The following is a 15,777-nucleotide window of genomic DNA, read 5'->3' on the forward strand; positions in this document are numbered from 1 at the left end:
AAAAGGAAAGGATTTTTCCTATTTTTTCTCTCTTTTTTTTTTTTCTTCTAGTTTTCCTCAAGCAACTAGATTTCCTCAAAATGGGGCTGGTTCAGCTTCGTGCTGATCTAAACATAGCAATGTGTCTGTAAGTTTCTAAATTTTAGAGAAGCCTGGAAAAACCCTTCCGAAAATACTGAACTGGGTTTGTAATCTCTTCTGGGGAGTGTCGGTGATACTGCCTGCCCATGTATGTCCTTGCTCAATACAGTGCAGTTCATTAACTGGCAGCCTGCTAGCTCCCCGGCTGCTCTTGTAGCCTGCTATTCATCACTCGGGTGCTCATTTCCGAAGCTGTCATTTCCTGCTGCCTTGTGCAGGCAGCTCTTTGAGGCACAGCTCCTGGGGTCACTGCAGAAACATGGCTTGAGTGGAGCTCAGGAGAAAAGCAACGAAGCAGTGTCAGAGGGAGAGCAGAGCATTCAGTTGGGCTTACATCAGTATGCACGATAACGTACCATCTGGGCTGCAGTCTTGCCAGAGCTAGCTAATGAATAGAGCTGGACAGGAGTTGTATTTGGAAAGCAGAGCCTCAAGGAATGGCCAGGATACGGAAATGGCCATTTTTGAGCTGGTTGTCTGAGCGCCGCAGAGCAGTGCTGCTCCGCACACTGAGCTGGGCACCAGGAGGCTGAAGCGTCTTGTTCCTCTAGTAGGAGGAGCTTTGCGGCTCAAAATCATCCCACAGAAGCTGTTTGTGAAAGGCCGCATCTTTAATCTGGTGACTCAGCTGTGCTCCAGGCTGAGCTCATGTCATTGTTCCCCTGCTCTGTCCCCTGACTTCTGCTGGTTATAGTACAGCCTTTGTTCCTTGCTTCGAGCCCTTGTCCAGTACTGCTCTGTTCTGTCCTGAGGTTACTCGAGTCCCTCTCAGAGGCTGCTGCTGTATTTTTGACTGAAATATGGGATTCCTGTGTGATTTTTGACTCTAGCACCTGGAGTGCTGCTTTATACTGTTAGGATCACTCCTAGTCCACAGAGTCTCTTTTTTCCCTCAATCTGTGTGGTTTTGAGGATTTCCCAGTAAGCAACTGACACCACATTCTCTGTGGACTTCAGAGAGAGAAATTAAAACAAAAGCGACTTTTGTCAGTCTGTGTAGGATGTAAATATTGGCTATTCTCTGCTGCCCACGAAGGCCGTTTCCTATCAGCTGGGTTTGGGGGTCTGTAGCTTTTTTAACTGCTAGGAAGTAATTTGTAATCTTTGGACAAGATTACTCTGAGGCCCATTTGAAAGCTTATTCATGTTTTCCTAGAGGAAAGCTTGGACACAAGATGTGTTTGCTCTAAGATTAAGTCCTCTGAATGTAAAGGAAATTACTTGTGAGTTTGACTGTTGCACCCTGTTGGCTGACCCCAGCAAACACGCAACCCCACAGCTCGTAATGACCAAGGGAGTCTCCGTTGGCTCCTGGGGCTGCGATGCTCCTGCCCCCTGGGGTGGAAGGCCATCTGTTTGCATACCTTTCCTGTAAGCAGTTGTTTGTGGCTTTGGAAAATGCGCTGCAGGAGGTGGCGGCGCTGGCGTAGCCTCTCTGAAGCCAGTGGGTTGCTTGTCTGCTGCCCCGGGCTGGGTTTGGCCACTGGGTTCTTGTCCTACACTGTGCTGCAGTCTTCCTCTAGTCATACCCCAGCAAACCCGCTTGTTTGCTGGGGTCTTTTGTAAGTCACTGATTTCTATAAACATTGAGTCTGATATCGCTTTGGCAGGTTCATTGAACCCCCCACTCAGATCTATAAAGTAGACATCTGCCTTAAGTGGTGGGCTGCTGAAGAGGAGATGGGAGACCAGGCTTTAAGGAGGGTGAGGGGGGACTTATTGCTTAGCTCTCCTACTTTAGCTGGATTTTCCTAACAGTAAAAACCTTAAAGGAGATGAAGGACAAAACTTCTTTTGGAAGTAGAAGATGAAGTTCTCTGGGCTGTAGTCAATGAGCAGCAAGGAAAGTGCCCCATGAACTTGAATGATCAGGGAAGCTGTACTGAAGGACATAGGCAGCAGTTGGTATCCTCACTGGTCAAGTCTGGGGACCTGAGGAAGTATAAGAACTAAAAATTGGTGTCTAGGGAAGAAGAGAGGAGGGCACTACCCAGTACCACTTGATGCCTGTACAGACTTAATGCACAACTTTTTATACTGGCTGTTAAGTCTGTGTGCCCTCTAGCAATCTTACCTGGCCTTGTGGTTACTAAAATCACGATTTCATTGTTGAGGGGCACATCTCTCTCACTTTCCAAGACAAAAGAAGACTGGGGGAGAAGGAGTAAGAGAAAACTAATAAGTAGTGCAACCAGAACAGGAGGTCAGGCAGGAAATCTTGTTTTCAGGCAGATCAGATGGCAAAAGGAACACCTGTGTTAAGTAAATAAGTATTTTCTGGAATACCTGGGGTGGTTCTGAGGGTCGTATGGCAAGAGCAGGCTGGCCAGTACTCCAGTACAAGCTGGTAGCCTTTTGAAAGCCATTTGCTTATGGTGGATCTTGTTCTATTCGATTCCTGTACAGCACTCAGCTTTCACAGGCTAACAGCTGCAGCCAGGCTGCTTGCACAATACAGTATGCCCACCAAAAGATAGCTTTGTTCCTTGTCATGATGGATGAGATATTTCCTCTGAGTAAAACACTCCTCTCTTAGTTCCTTTTGTTCCTGTAACGAACAAAGTCTGTGAGCCACAAACTCCTTGGATTATGTGGAATGCAGCTCAAGTTGCAGTTTCACCATTAGGTGTTTGTGAAACTAAGTAATGCAGGAAGAGAGAGATTATGTTAAATTTATTTTCAGAAGGCGTTAGTGTGTCTGAAGCTGCTGACTGCCTGTACAACCTGCTGGCTGCTTCACTGCTCTGTGCATCTCCTGGTCTCGGTGAGCTGGGATGCTGGACGACACCGTGGGCATACTGGTTGTGTGCTTCTTTGTAGTTGGCCGTGGGCAGGTTTAGGAAGTGGTGTTTTTTCTCCTTTTGTGTTGGGGAGCCCAGGGTGCTTGATGCTTTAGGGGAAGCTGGTGACATGAAGCTTGATGGGACCTTGTCTGGGATTTACAGGTAACATCTAAGACTTTCCCATAGCTGGTAATGTAGTAGGTAGTGCATTTATTTCCTTGCTTTAAGGACACAACTGGTGTAGTTTGTACTGGATTATACGATGGCCTTGTGGATGTATGTGCCAATTCCTGAGAACGTGTTTGGCAGATTCCTTCATTCCAGCTGTGTCAATACACAAGCTTGAGGTCTTCTTTAAAAAAAAAAAAAAAAGAACAGGGAGGGGAAGCCCCTGGGTAACTATTGGGCCATAACAAATAGCTGCAGATCCAGGACATGGGGAGTTCATAACATTATCAGAACACAAAGATAAACTGTGCGCTTTACACATCTGTGCGCACATAAATTCACAAATATAATCAGAGATGAGTAAGTGTTTTTCCAAATGTGCCCCTCTGAAAGACATGTCATCTACCAGCTTAGAAGATTTGAGCAAATACAATAATGCGGTATTTCCTAGTTGTCTAATACTCTAAATATCCATCGTCTCTACTAGTGATGTAACCCATAAAGTATTAGAGCTGAATTGTATATTATCCAGTTTTTCTTTTCCCATGAACTTTTCCCATGTTCTAAACACTTCTGTTTTTCCAGAAGTACGAGGAAAAGCAGTTTCAATCCCAACAGAAGAGTAGGGTGATAAGTATTTGAATGCAGAGGTCACGTTGTGAGTTTCCACATCTATACGTGTATTTGTGCATATAATGTGATGTGAAAGCAATCCAGCAAGCTAGATGTTTAAGCCAAAATCTGAGACATGCTTTGGGGCTCTGTATTGAGCACTTATGTACACACCTAGTCAGCTCAGCTACTCTTGGTCCAGGAAAAATCTTATGTGGCAATAATAACTGGGATATGCAGTTCACACATGGTGTGCCCTCCATGCCAGCCAGCTCTGCAGCCAAAGGAGCTGGAGTACAACAGCAAAACAGGAGAGATGCTAAAGGCACAGCTGGGAAACCTACACCCACCAACCCCACGTGGTTAGTATTAGAGGTGGAGGAAGGTGACAGTGGAAGGACAGGACAGCAAATCCATAACCACCCAGACCTGAAGCAACAAGTCACCTTAATAGCCAGGCACTGCAGGGAAAAACTTTCATTGTAGCAGCACCCAAACTTCAGGATTCACTATTTTTTTCTCCTTGAGCTTGCCTGCAAACACATAAAGCAATGCTTCTATTCCCTGTGCTGCTGCTGAGCCCTAAGCATTAGCTGTTATTATCAACTCTTGGTGGAGAACATCAAACCCTGGTCTCAGCTCATGGCCTTTTGTTCCAACTTTTAGCTCCACAAGGCAACGTGCTGTTCTGCTAATGGCCAAAAAGTGATATCAGCAGAGTCCAGCCTTCCAGGGGTCCCCACCTTCTGCTCCACATATCCTCCCTCACCTCAGGAAGCTCTGTTAAATATTGTTTCCACCACCAAATTAAGCAAAAACTTCTGCAGCCTTTACTCCGAAAACAAAACTCAGCTTTTAGACCCTCCCAAAGAGGGAGAGGACAGAGAGGTGTTCCCAGTGGCGCTCCACGTGTGCTCTGGGCTGACAGCGTTCTGAAGCGATGCTCTTAAGCTGGGGTTCCTGTTGTGTTTTTGCAGGGTCTCCTGTAAAATCTAGCTGAATGCTGAAGCAAGCCACAGGGGTGTGCAGCCTCTTTCTTTAGTCCTCGATGTGCTGACTCTTTGCGAAATCATAGAAATATTATTCCGCTTGATCTCTAAGCGTGGCTTGTTGGGCAGAACATAGGCTGTGACCTGACTTCTATACCCGTTGCTGTGCGATCGCTGTGGGCAGCAGTTGGGTGTATGGTTTCTAATCCATGAACCGTCAGATGTTGTGGCATATTCAGTACCAGGAGCAAGATGTTTGCTTGGTACATTTCAAATCCAAATTGGATTATTTTCTTTGAGAAGAGAGGAAGGAAGCTTTTTAAAAGTAATAGTAATAAAAATAGTAATACTAGAGTTGCCATGTTTGTAGTTTATCATTCATCTTTCAGTGGTATGATAGAAAATCTATTTCATGACCCGTATAGATGTAGCAATTCCCCCAGCAGCTGGCATGTTTCCTTCCATGCTGGGCTACCAGGAAAGGAATGAGAGGCTCTTTTCTCCTTTCTCCCACATAAGAAGTCTAGCAACTCTGTTGCCCCACCGCAGTGCTGTGGGGCTCTTAAGGTATTTCATCAGCAAACTTGAAAATTTCTTGGAGATGGGCTGGTGAGGTTTTTTGTCTTTGTTTCCTCCTAAAGCTGTACCTAGAGTGCAACCACAGTAGTTGCAAGCAAGGTTACAACCTTTGTACACTTGGCTCATTTCACAGCCACTGAGGGTTGCAACACTTTGCAGAAAGAAGCTCCCAATGGGAAGTGTGACTGCCCCTAGGAACGTGTGGGCACCATGCAGCTAGCAGGTAGCTCTAGGGTAGCCCTAGGACTTGAAGGAAGGATCCCGACATGTGGTTGAGCTGAAATCCTAACATGTGGCCCAGTCTGGTCTGGGTATGGCACATAAAAAGGCTGTGAATCTGTGCTGTGAATCTTCATTGTGTTCAAGTGGGATGTCTGGCACAAACACTTTCTTCCTCTAGCACGTCTTTGTTGGAGCCCTGTTTCCATCTTTAAAGCGAGACAAGCATTGCTTCATGGCTGAGTGGTGGCTGCAGCACAGCCTACAGCGCACTGCAGGCTGGGAAATGTGTTTAAAGATAAAAGCGGCCTTTAATATTTCACCAACTTTAATAATTCATCCAGAAATGACGGCCTCAGTCTGCCTTGCGTTGACTCATGCACAGACCTCTGCACCCCAAACTGTGGTCAGGTCCGTGCTAGGAAGACCTCTTGCATGTTATCTCCGTGTTTAAGACAAAGATGCCTTCTTCTGTGAATTGTGAGGATAACATGCTCAGAAATCAGACACTGGCCTTCATACAAGTTCAATGCTATCAGTCCAGCACCTTTGCCAAGTATGAGACTGAAGCAGCCTTGTACAGAGCAGAGCCAGCACGTACGCTGGTAGCGTCTAACAGTGTACGGACACTGCTGTAAATTTTTAGGCAGTGGGTGTGAGAACTTTCCTACTGCAAAAAATCTCTTGCAATATGCTGCTTCTGCTACCTTTGCCTTTCTGCTTCTACGTATTCTTTGGAGGTCTGTCCAAGGCGATTATGACTGACTTCCCTGTGGGCATCAAATATACATGTACTGTGTGGGAAGTAAGAGCTCCGGAGGGGAGGAAAAAGCAAGTACCTTCACCTGCACTGCAATGCTCTCACACTTGAGCTGTTCTTTAAAGAAACAGATAGCATCTCTGAAAGAAAATGGCCAACTGTTGGCACAAAAATGTCTGTGGGCCATGTTTTGAGGAGACCTGATAGTATCTGATACTCTTCTGCAGGACAGCTCAAGTTGTAGGCACTATCTTCCGAAATTTCTTTTTTGAAGTCAGAAGGACTTAAAAAGGAACAGCTCTCTGAAGTGCAAGGAGTACACATCAAATGTACCAGACTACTGCTCGAGTGGGGTTTTTCCAAGGCTCTTGAGAGGTGGAGTGTTGTTTAAGTATTTGTTTAGAAGAATGTGTAGTCCACTCATGCAGGAGAGATTCCCATTCCCTTTTTACAGCATTGCTGTCCTTGTTTACTTTGGTTAAGCTGAAAGTTGGCAATAAAAATCTACAGAGAACTTAATGGCTGAGGGGAGAGCTAGAGATCAATGCTCAGCATGTTCGTGCTGTTAACAACAAAAACAAGGGATGTGTAGCACCTTCTAAGCTACTTTTGTTCAAGTCGCTAATTTTCCTGTATGTGTGGAGAAATGGGCAATGCTGAAGCTTAGATGAGTAAGGGTCAACACAAACAAAACTTGTACAAAATGCAGCCCTTTGATTGTTTAGTAGTTTCCCAGGGGGTAGGTTGGAGCCTTTTTTAAAACCTTTTTGGAAGGAGGACTGGCAATACAATTAAATGCAGAAATATGATTTATAGAATCAATTTTTTGGTCACATTCTCAAACGTGATCAGTCTGTTCCACAATCATCAGCTAACCATGAGTGTGCATTTGTGTGGCATGTGGAACCTTTCATCTCTCACTAACCGATGTAGGTCCATGCCAGCATCTGATTCAAGTTTAGATGGACCCTGTGAGCGTAGAAACATCTTGTCTGTTGCAGCTAAAGATGCTGACATGCCAGCCAAACAGTCAATGCATGTGGGGAGAATGTTGCATGCCTACAAATTCATATTCCTGGATTAGTATTAAGGCAGGATTCGGCGTAATGCAGCAAAGCCTGAGCTGAGCTTGTTCTGGGTGCAGCGGCTACAATTCCCCCTACGTCTTCTGAGGCTGAAACTCCCTTTAAATCCTCCTCAGGCATGAGGGCTGGGTAACGCTTTCAGTCTAGACATCCGTGCCACATCAGCTTTAGAGTTGCGTTTTGGTGTCTGAGAGCTAGGGGCATCTGTAAGGGTTAACTTGAGCTGCAAGTCACTGCCTAATTTTTACAGATGGTGTGAGTGCAAGAGCGAACCTCAGACTGGCTTGGCAGTGCACAGAGATAACTTTACATAATTCCATGCAGATGTTGCTGCAGAATGGTTTCAATAATGAATTGTGAAGTCAAGCTAAAATCCAGCGTAGAGGGAGAACTCAAAATAAATGTGATGTTTTGTTCTGTTTCAAAAGCGAATTTTCTAACAATGTTCCTGTGAGGCTGCAATGGTTTGGGAGAGATGGCAGGGGAGGGACAAACAGTAGTTTGCTCTGTTATAGCCCTGACTTTCTGCAAACAAAGGCTGATCCGGCTAATTTGTCTGCATGAGCTCTTTGAGCTCACTAAATGGATAAATAGAAAGGTGGCATTGGTGGGGCCAAATGATAGCTGCCCTAATATTTCCAGTGAGGCGGTAGTGCAGAGCAACTACTTCGTTATCAGCTGCCAGACAGTAACTTTCTGCAGTTTGCTGCTGTCATGCACAACCTGCCCTGTGGCACTTACCTGCATGTCAGCCTCTTTCTGTCAAGTCTCTGTTCTTGTAATTTCCTTTCTGTAGGGTTATGGCTTAGATGTGCCATCATAATTCGGATTTTGTGCCTCATAAGGAGTAATTTGCCTCGGCATTGCTTGCTTGGCCACTCCAAGACATTGCATGTCTTGCCTGTGAGCATCCATTTGGGCTACTTCTGTTGGGAGTGCTGCTGGAAGTTCCTCACTCCTCTCAGTTGTTCAGGCTATTTAAGTAAAACGTTGGCTTTGTTTTGCTTTTGTTCTGTTTTTCCTGTGAATGGGAATTTGTATTCCTGTATTAAAACTTTTTTCTCCCATTTCAAGCTTCTTGACGGAGTTTCAATGCGGAGCTTTTCTCTGAACCTGGGTGCACGCTGCTGACTTCTCATTAGCTGCATGGGTTTCTTGTCTGTGCTTTACCCTTGTATATAGTATATAAAGGAAATATTTAGAAAGAAATAACTTTCATGAGTTCAGTGGCAAACAGCTTTCCCCTTAGAGATGCCTTGAAGAATCAGTGCTGCGTAAAACCTTACTTAGTGCTGCACACTCTGTCTGCACCCTGCAAAGGACTTGGTTGAGTTACTTGACAGTATAACCTAAAATCGTGACTTGACCTCTGACTGGCACGTGGCAGCACGTTCATGAGGTCAGCCAAGTCGCTGGGTTTCCCTGCCGAGGCTTTCCAGGGGCTGGGAATGGCAGCAGGGAGGCACAGCGATGGGGAGGCAGGCGTATGCATGCCCAGGTGTGGGGGCTAAGGCTCGCTTTTTAGCAGGGAGCCCTGTTTGGATGGGTGAGGGCTCAGCTACGCTGTGGGCCCAAACGCAGAGCCTTCAGCTCAGCTCTGAGGCAACAGAGCATCTCCGTCAGCCCAGCCAGAAGGAGCTGTATTGCGAAATGGTCTAGCACTGGGCTGGCGTCAAGGCTGTGAGCTCCAGCCTTCCAACGACTGTTTTACCATGGCTTGAGTTTGGCCCAAGTGCACTTTTTAAGTGTAGGCAAGACCTTTTTGTGCAATTGTATTAAATTTCTTTCTGAGGAAGAGTTTATATAAACAATTCCAGTCTAATTGGTATCAGCTGAAAGCCAGCTTCTGACATTTTGTGCTTAATTATAAGTGTACATTAAGCTGTGTTTGCTACCCATGTTGATATGTTACTGGTAAAATGAGGAACAACCGTGAAGATGCATTTTTGAATCGGTCTGGCAGATTCCAGTGTTCGCTGCTGTGGGCTTCGTGGCAGGAGAATCCACCTCCTGCTGAGGAGGAATAACTAAATTTAAACTTTCCAACCATGAGCTTTGTGAAGCAAAGTTTCCAACCCTCTGCTGGGCCAGAAAATGGCAAGCCATGTCTGAGCTTGGAGAGTAAATAAATAGAGCTACCTAGCAGCTGTGCTGCTCAGGAGTGAGGGATTTGTTCCTTGGGGCACATTGTCTCCCTGCTGCAGGCTCCTGCAAGGAAAATGGGGGTTTATAACTCCTATCCTCTGGTAGAATCTTCTGTGACAAGTTTTGGAATGGGTGATTTTTAACGCAGGCAATGTTTCAGATGGTTTCTTTTTTTCTTTAAAGTTGCACGTTGCATGGCCATGGAGCCCAGCAGAGTCTCCCTTCCCCTTACTGGACCCAGGGCTGCGGCTCCTCGCTGCAGGAGGGCTGTGTGGCCATCACACGAGTCTGTGCTTTGTCACAAACGAAATAAGTCTTTGTGCCCCATCTATTTGCAAACCAAGCTGGCTTGTCTCTGCCTTAGCTCATCACAGGCAAGTTCAGGTTCCTGTGAAATTTCTTGGTTTTATGATAGCCATTAAAGTCTGTAAACTGTTCTGAAGCGCTTGTACAGAAATAACTGTTTTCTCAGCTCCCTTTGGGCAGGCTCTAAAACTAGTGTTGAACAATAGCTCGCGCTCTCCTGACGAATCAGCTTGCATTTTGGGGGGAGAGACTGGGAAATGATATAAAACAATGGGAATGTTTTAACTGCTTAGCTTTTTATGGTCCTGTATCTTAACCCTGACCTTACCTGACTGGAGCAGAATCTAGATGTGCTCAGAACCTAGAGCTGCAGGCTCCTGGGTGAGCAACTCTGTCGAACTCGGGAAGATTCAATAAATCAATGCAGCCAAGCAAGAAAAGGGTTGAGGATAGTTATGACTGGGATGCATTTAACCAAAAGATGGCTCACCTAAAACCTTATTCATCCATCCATATATGTGACCTAAAGGTTGTCTCAACAGAGTTGGTGATCACTTCATGTTTTTTTAGACAATAATAGAAACATGGAGGTTCAGGTGGGAAGGTAAATAAACTGGTCCTTATAGCCTGAAGTCATGTTTCGGTTGCCTTTTTCTCTTATTTCTGTTATGTGCAGAACTTTCTAGGGCACTGAATGCTGGTCATAATCGTTGAACACTGGCCATGGAGATAAGTGTGCTAGGAGTGTTTGTGTCCTATTCTGAAATTTGTGCTCTTCTACTGAAGTCTTTCCTACTTCCATCATTTGACTTCTGAGACCTCAAACATGGATTTGTGCTAGCAAAGTATTTCAGTTCTGTAGATGCATGTGCTGTAAGACTTGCTTTCAGAATCTCAGTTGGAGAATTCAAATCAGAATTGTTATGGATAGATTTCAGATTTTAAAATAAACTGTTTGCTCCATTACAACCTTTTTTTACATGTGGCCTGCCTGTGTCCTCATCAGGCACTTTGAGAATATCTGATAGAAACGGCGTCTTTCTAGGAGACTGCAGGGTAACTCAAACCTGCACAAAAGCTTCTGACTCTGTGCTTGCTTCTCAGTAGCATCCCACTATTCATGTTCCTCTTGCTGTTTACTGAGCAACTTCTCTTGCTTCTTTTTGTAGGCTGGTGGTTTGTGAGCACTGCAGAGGAGCAGGGCTGGGTCCCTGCTACATACCTGGAATCCCAAAATGGTACCAGAGATGACTCTGACATCAACACATCCAAGACTGGGGAAGGTATGGAAAGCTTTTTGTTGTCAAGAGGAAACTGATATTCACTTGCTGTATGCTTTACCACCAGTAGGAAAAGAGCAACTTTGAAAACTCTTACTGCCACTCATGGCTGCTAATCCACTGTAGTAATCTCTTATGCTTTTTTAAATCAGTAAATAAATTTAAACTGTTGAAGATGAAATTAGGATGAAGTGCCATGCCTGCAGTTCTTTTGTGACTGTCTTGGACTGTCATTGTGTTTAAAAAAAAAAATAAAATAAAACCACTGAAATGATGCCTATCTTAATACCCTTAGACGATATAAAAAAAAAAAAAAAACTCGTGCAAGTTCACGCAGCATGTTTTGGTAGAGGTTGTAGACTGTTGGGGTCCGTCAAAGGAAAGAACTTGCATGGCTTGTCTGCAGAAATTATATAAGTGAGAGCTTTTAATTGGAAGAATATGCTTTTTGGAGCCACAGGTGATTAAAAGGAGTGAGATTTAACTTCAGTGGTGGCTTCTCAGTACATTTTTTAAATTAATCCTTAAAACTAGTTTAAGTGCTGCTTGTTGTGGTCTGTGATTGTGTGGAAAGGTAACTTTATTTGGTGTGGTCTTACTCTGTTACAACTCAAGTGCCATTTGTCATGTATATGTATCCAGCTGTGCTGTTTTTTTGGCTAAAGATGCTTAATTTGGGTTCCAGAAATGGAATAGTGCAACCTCACATGTTCCCCTGTTCCATTATGAAAGACTAACCACATCTTAATGGACTTCTCATGTAGCAACTGTGTACAAAGGACACTTTTATTATCATTTGCTTCATTCTAATGAATCTCTAGCTAAATTTGTAGGTGCTTTTGACATGACACTTACATAAAACATATGTGGAAACTCAACTGACCTTTCCTTAGCATAGAAGGAGGAGGTTTAGAGATGTCAGGATGACTGTCTGCCCATTAAGATAGCAAACAGGCAAAATGTTACTTTGCTGGGCCTCAAGGGTGACATCTGTGGCTTATTGAAATCTTTGGCTCTAACTCATTTTTCCCTGCTCAAAGCTACCCATATCCTGGTTCACTTAAGGTTTAGAGACTGACTGTAGACTGGTAGGCAGGGAACCAATCTGGTATGATGCAACATCCTAGCAGATGCAGTAAAGTTTCCCTGTTAGTATAGAACAAAAAACTTGCTGCTCTTTTCTGAAAGAGTTGAAGAATGCTTTGTCTGTTGATCTGTAGCTGCCTCCCTCTTCCTGACTCTTAAATATGAAGCATGCTTGACAGCCTTATTGCTTAAACTGCTTTCATTTCAAGCTCTCCTCCTCCTTTCATGTTGCCCTCTGGAGTGTACTCTGCAGAGGATTGTTGCTCCATGGCAATCTGTCCTGGGTAATGGAAAATCCATCAAATGCTCCTTATCTTCTTCCTCTCGGTCCTCTTTAATCCACTACATTGCTCTCCTCAGCTATGGTCAGCAGTCACATTCCCTGCCTTACTGCAAATCCAGATATGCTGAAACCTGACACTGTTCTTCCCTTCTTGTTCAGATCCATCCCAGTGACAAATCTAATTGCATTACCTCCACAGCTGCTTTGATGTGCCCCAGCTTTGCCTTGCTTTTCAGTAACTTTGTTCTATGTTATTAACCACATAAGCTGAGGCTCCTTTTGTTCTTTTTCTCCCTCTTTCTTTCCCAAGTAAAGATGTTTGACTTGAGCTATTCTCCTCGCCACATAGTGGAATGGCCTCCCAATAGTTGTTAGTAGGAAAGAAAGACTTCCATAAGAGAGAAAGGAAAAACTCAGTTCACTCTCTTAATGAAGATAAGTGTGTAAAACCAAACATTTACACAGACAATTTGCCCACTCTCTCTCAGTAGGCAGGAGAAGGGGACTCTAATGTAACTGAGGAGGATGGCACTTTGACTGGATTAAGTGCCCTAGCCCCTGCATGTAGAGTACATACTATTTTCAAAATTAATTCTGTAGATGTAGACTTCCTGCATCTATGGCATCTGTACTGTCTGTTTGAAGGGTAGACACTACTGTAGGGAACTTTCTGTATCGGCCTCTTGGCCTTCTCCATTTTCAGAGGGTCTAGAACAAGTCTACAAGCCAGGCAGACTCAGAGGCCCTCTCTGTGGTGGCAGACCCTTGTAGAGATAAGGAGGTGCTGAGTGCAAGGTATTAATAATACTGCCCCTACATAGTACTAATAATTCTGTGCATCTCTAGTTTCTTCACTGAGAGACAAACGTGTTTCCTCCCTGTGTTTGAGCCTGCACAACATCTATGGTCAGGATGAGGGTAGACGGTCAGCTGCTACCTGGGCCTGTGTTTGGAGTAACACCCTCTTATGGAGCTTGGAAAACATTCAGAAAGCAATCTAGAGAAACTTGTGTAGCCACAGGAGCTGTTAAAGTAAACATCTTAAAATGATCCCTTAAAAGGTTTAGACACTTCTTGATAAATAACCTTTCTGGTGACTAACTAAGGGATGGCCACCAAAGCCCAAGTCTGGGATCGAATGGCAAAATTCAGTATTGCTGAAGATGAAAAACTGACTCATAAAAATGTGGTTGAAGTATAAAAGGCTTATTACTAGGGATAGCCTACAACTGTTGTGTAAAGGAGAACACAGTGGTGGATGTGTGTGACCCTCTGTGGAAGACCAGGAGATCCCAAATGGCTGAATCCTCCACTCAGCTCCACTCTGTGAGCAAGGAGCTGTAGGTGACTGACCTCTGACACGAGTTTCTCCCCTTTCAACAGCCCTCCCCTTTCACAAACCTATTAGATCAATGTCCTTAATCTCCTCGCTTCTTGGACAGAAACCTCCTAACACAGTCACGTTCTGTATCAGCATTACTGTGAATTCAGCTACAGCTTCTCTCTCTGCTATAGTCTGTATGTCTCCTAAAATGTCTTGTGTTGCCTCTCATGTAGCGTGTGTGTAACTGGCAGTCTAACATCATGTGGATTTGAAAGCTACCAGGTTAAGCCAACGTGAAAGAAAAACACTACCAGGAAGGATTGAAGACAGCTACTCATTTGTGCCACTGTGGGCTTCCAAGAGGATTACTAAGTCCCTTTAGCCAAAACCACAGTGATCTATGTACTTAAAATCCATCTCCCCAGAAACTTCATGGTTCTTCTCTGCTTTGATCCACATGGGATCAAAGCAGAGAAGTACAGAATACCACTAGCTAGACGTTGTTAAACACCACTCACCACACCTCTACTTAGGGTGGCTATGGAAGGTTTAGGCCTTACAGCAAAGAAGAAATTTGAGGAGAGTGAGTTGAGTGCGGGAATTTGCACTAAGCCTCAATAGCTGTGAAGGGGGCAAAAAAAGGGCATCAGCTGCTTTTTGGGGGAAGTTATTAACACTTGTTCAACTAATCCTTCCCCTGATCAAAACATTTTGCTGTTCCTAGTTGGCTGTAGAGCATAGTTCTAGAAGACCATGAGTATGAGGGCATGTTCCCAAAATGACCGCAGAGTCAAGCGATTATTAATGAGATAATGAGTTTATGAACAGCTTTCTCAGCATCACTAGGAAAATGGTTGTGGTTGTGCCCTAGAGATAGCTGAAGTGTAATATTTTGCATTACTCTTGTCAGCACCAAGCATACTTTCGGTAGTTGCCAAACTAGAGTGGAAGCCCTTACATGGGAAAAGGAAAGTGTTTGTGTGTGTTTGTGCCAGTCCAATGGTTCCTGTGTTGTTCACATCTCCACAACAAGAAGGAGGAGCTGAAGTATAGTTCCATGTATGCAATCTGGAAAACAAGTGGTGTCCTCTGTGCACAGCTGTTCTCACAATGCCATTTCCATAAGTGTTTTGTCTTTGTTTATATTTTAAGCATAAATTATTGTTTGAGTGTGGAACTAAATCTCAGTTCTGCCTCGTTAGCTTCTTGAGCCTGTTCAATAACAGCAAGGTTAGATATTTTCGTTATTTTTTCTTACTCATTATGTTAGAAGTTGATGTCTAGATCATGAGTATTATCTGTGGTAGTGCTTGAGTTGCATGTTGCAAGCAAGGAGGCAACAGACACTTTCCAGCTGGGTGCAGTTCCTGAGTGCTGTTACAAATGAACTCACATATCGGAAGCTACCTTTTTTTTTTCCTTTTTTGTTTTGTAATGTGATAATTTATTTAGAGAAGGTTAGAGCCCTGTTGGGTTTGATTATTGTATGCAGTGGAGTGAATTCTCCAGAGACCCTGTAGCCTAACAAGGAGATACGACTGCAGTGATGTTGATCTGTCCTGACACTGCAGCCACCTTGGACATGTTTTCCTTTGTTGTGTAGCTTGCTTTGGGTCTGTGTGTGTGGCTTTTTATTTTTTAAAGAAAACTAATATCAAGGGTGGCAATTTGTGATGGTTCTAGGTGGCTTATGTTGCTCAGGCTCAAGAAGCTAACTTGTTTAACTGTACTATATAAACTAAACCAAAGTTTCTGCATCCCATCTAACCTGTTCTGCTAACAAGACCAGTGCTTGTAAATGCCATATTTTGTTTTTATTCTTCACCCTCCCATCATTTTTTTTTCTTTTATGTTTCCATCCATGTTCCAAACTAGTTTCTAAGCGACGCAAGGCTCACCTGAGGCGCCTGGACCGGCGATGGACGCTGGGCGGGATAGTCAACAGGCAGCAGAGTCGAGGTGAATGAATAGCTTCCTATGGCACTGGCCCCTAAGGGCACACCAAAAAACATGCTGC

At 44.2% G+C, this 15,777-nt stretch overlaps 1 protein-coding gene across 10 annotated transcripts in view; it reads left to right on the top strand.

Moving 5' to 3' along the window:
• SH3PXD2A (SH3 and PX domains 2A) overlaps positions 1–15,777 on the top strand; it is a 253,306-nt gene that overhangs the window by 202,851 nt on the left and 34,678 nt on the right. For 9 of the 10 annotated variants that reach the window (XM_048060341.2, XM_048060342.2, XM_048060343.2 and 6 more), the window contains 2 exons: positions 10,957–11,070; positions 15,636–15,719. In XM_048060341.2, coding sequence (XP_047916298.2) covers positions 10,957–11,070; positions 15,636–15,719 — 198 coding nt within the window. The remainder of the gene's footprint in view (positions 1–10,956; positions 11,071–15,635; positions 15,720–15,777) is intronic. The other variant, XM_013174500.3, reaches the window with a different exon arrangement.

Source organism: Anser cygnoides, chromosome 7 (assembly GCF_040182565.1).
Source record: "Anser cygnoides isolate HZ-2024a breed goose chromosome 7, Taihu_goose_T2T_genome, whole genome shotgun sequence".
NCBI lineage: Eukaryota > Metazoa > Chordata > Aves > Anseriformes > Anatidae > Anser > Anser cygnoides.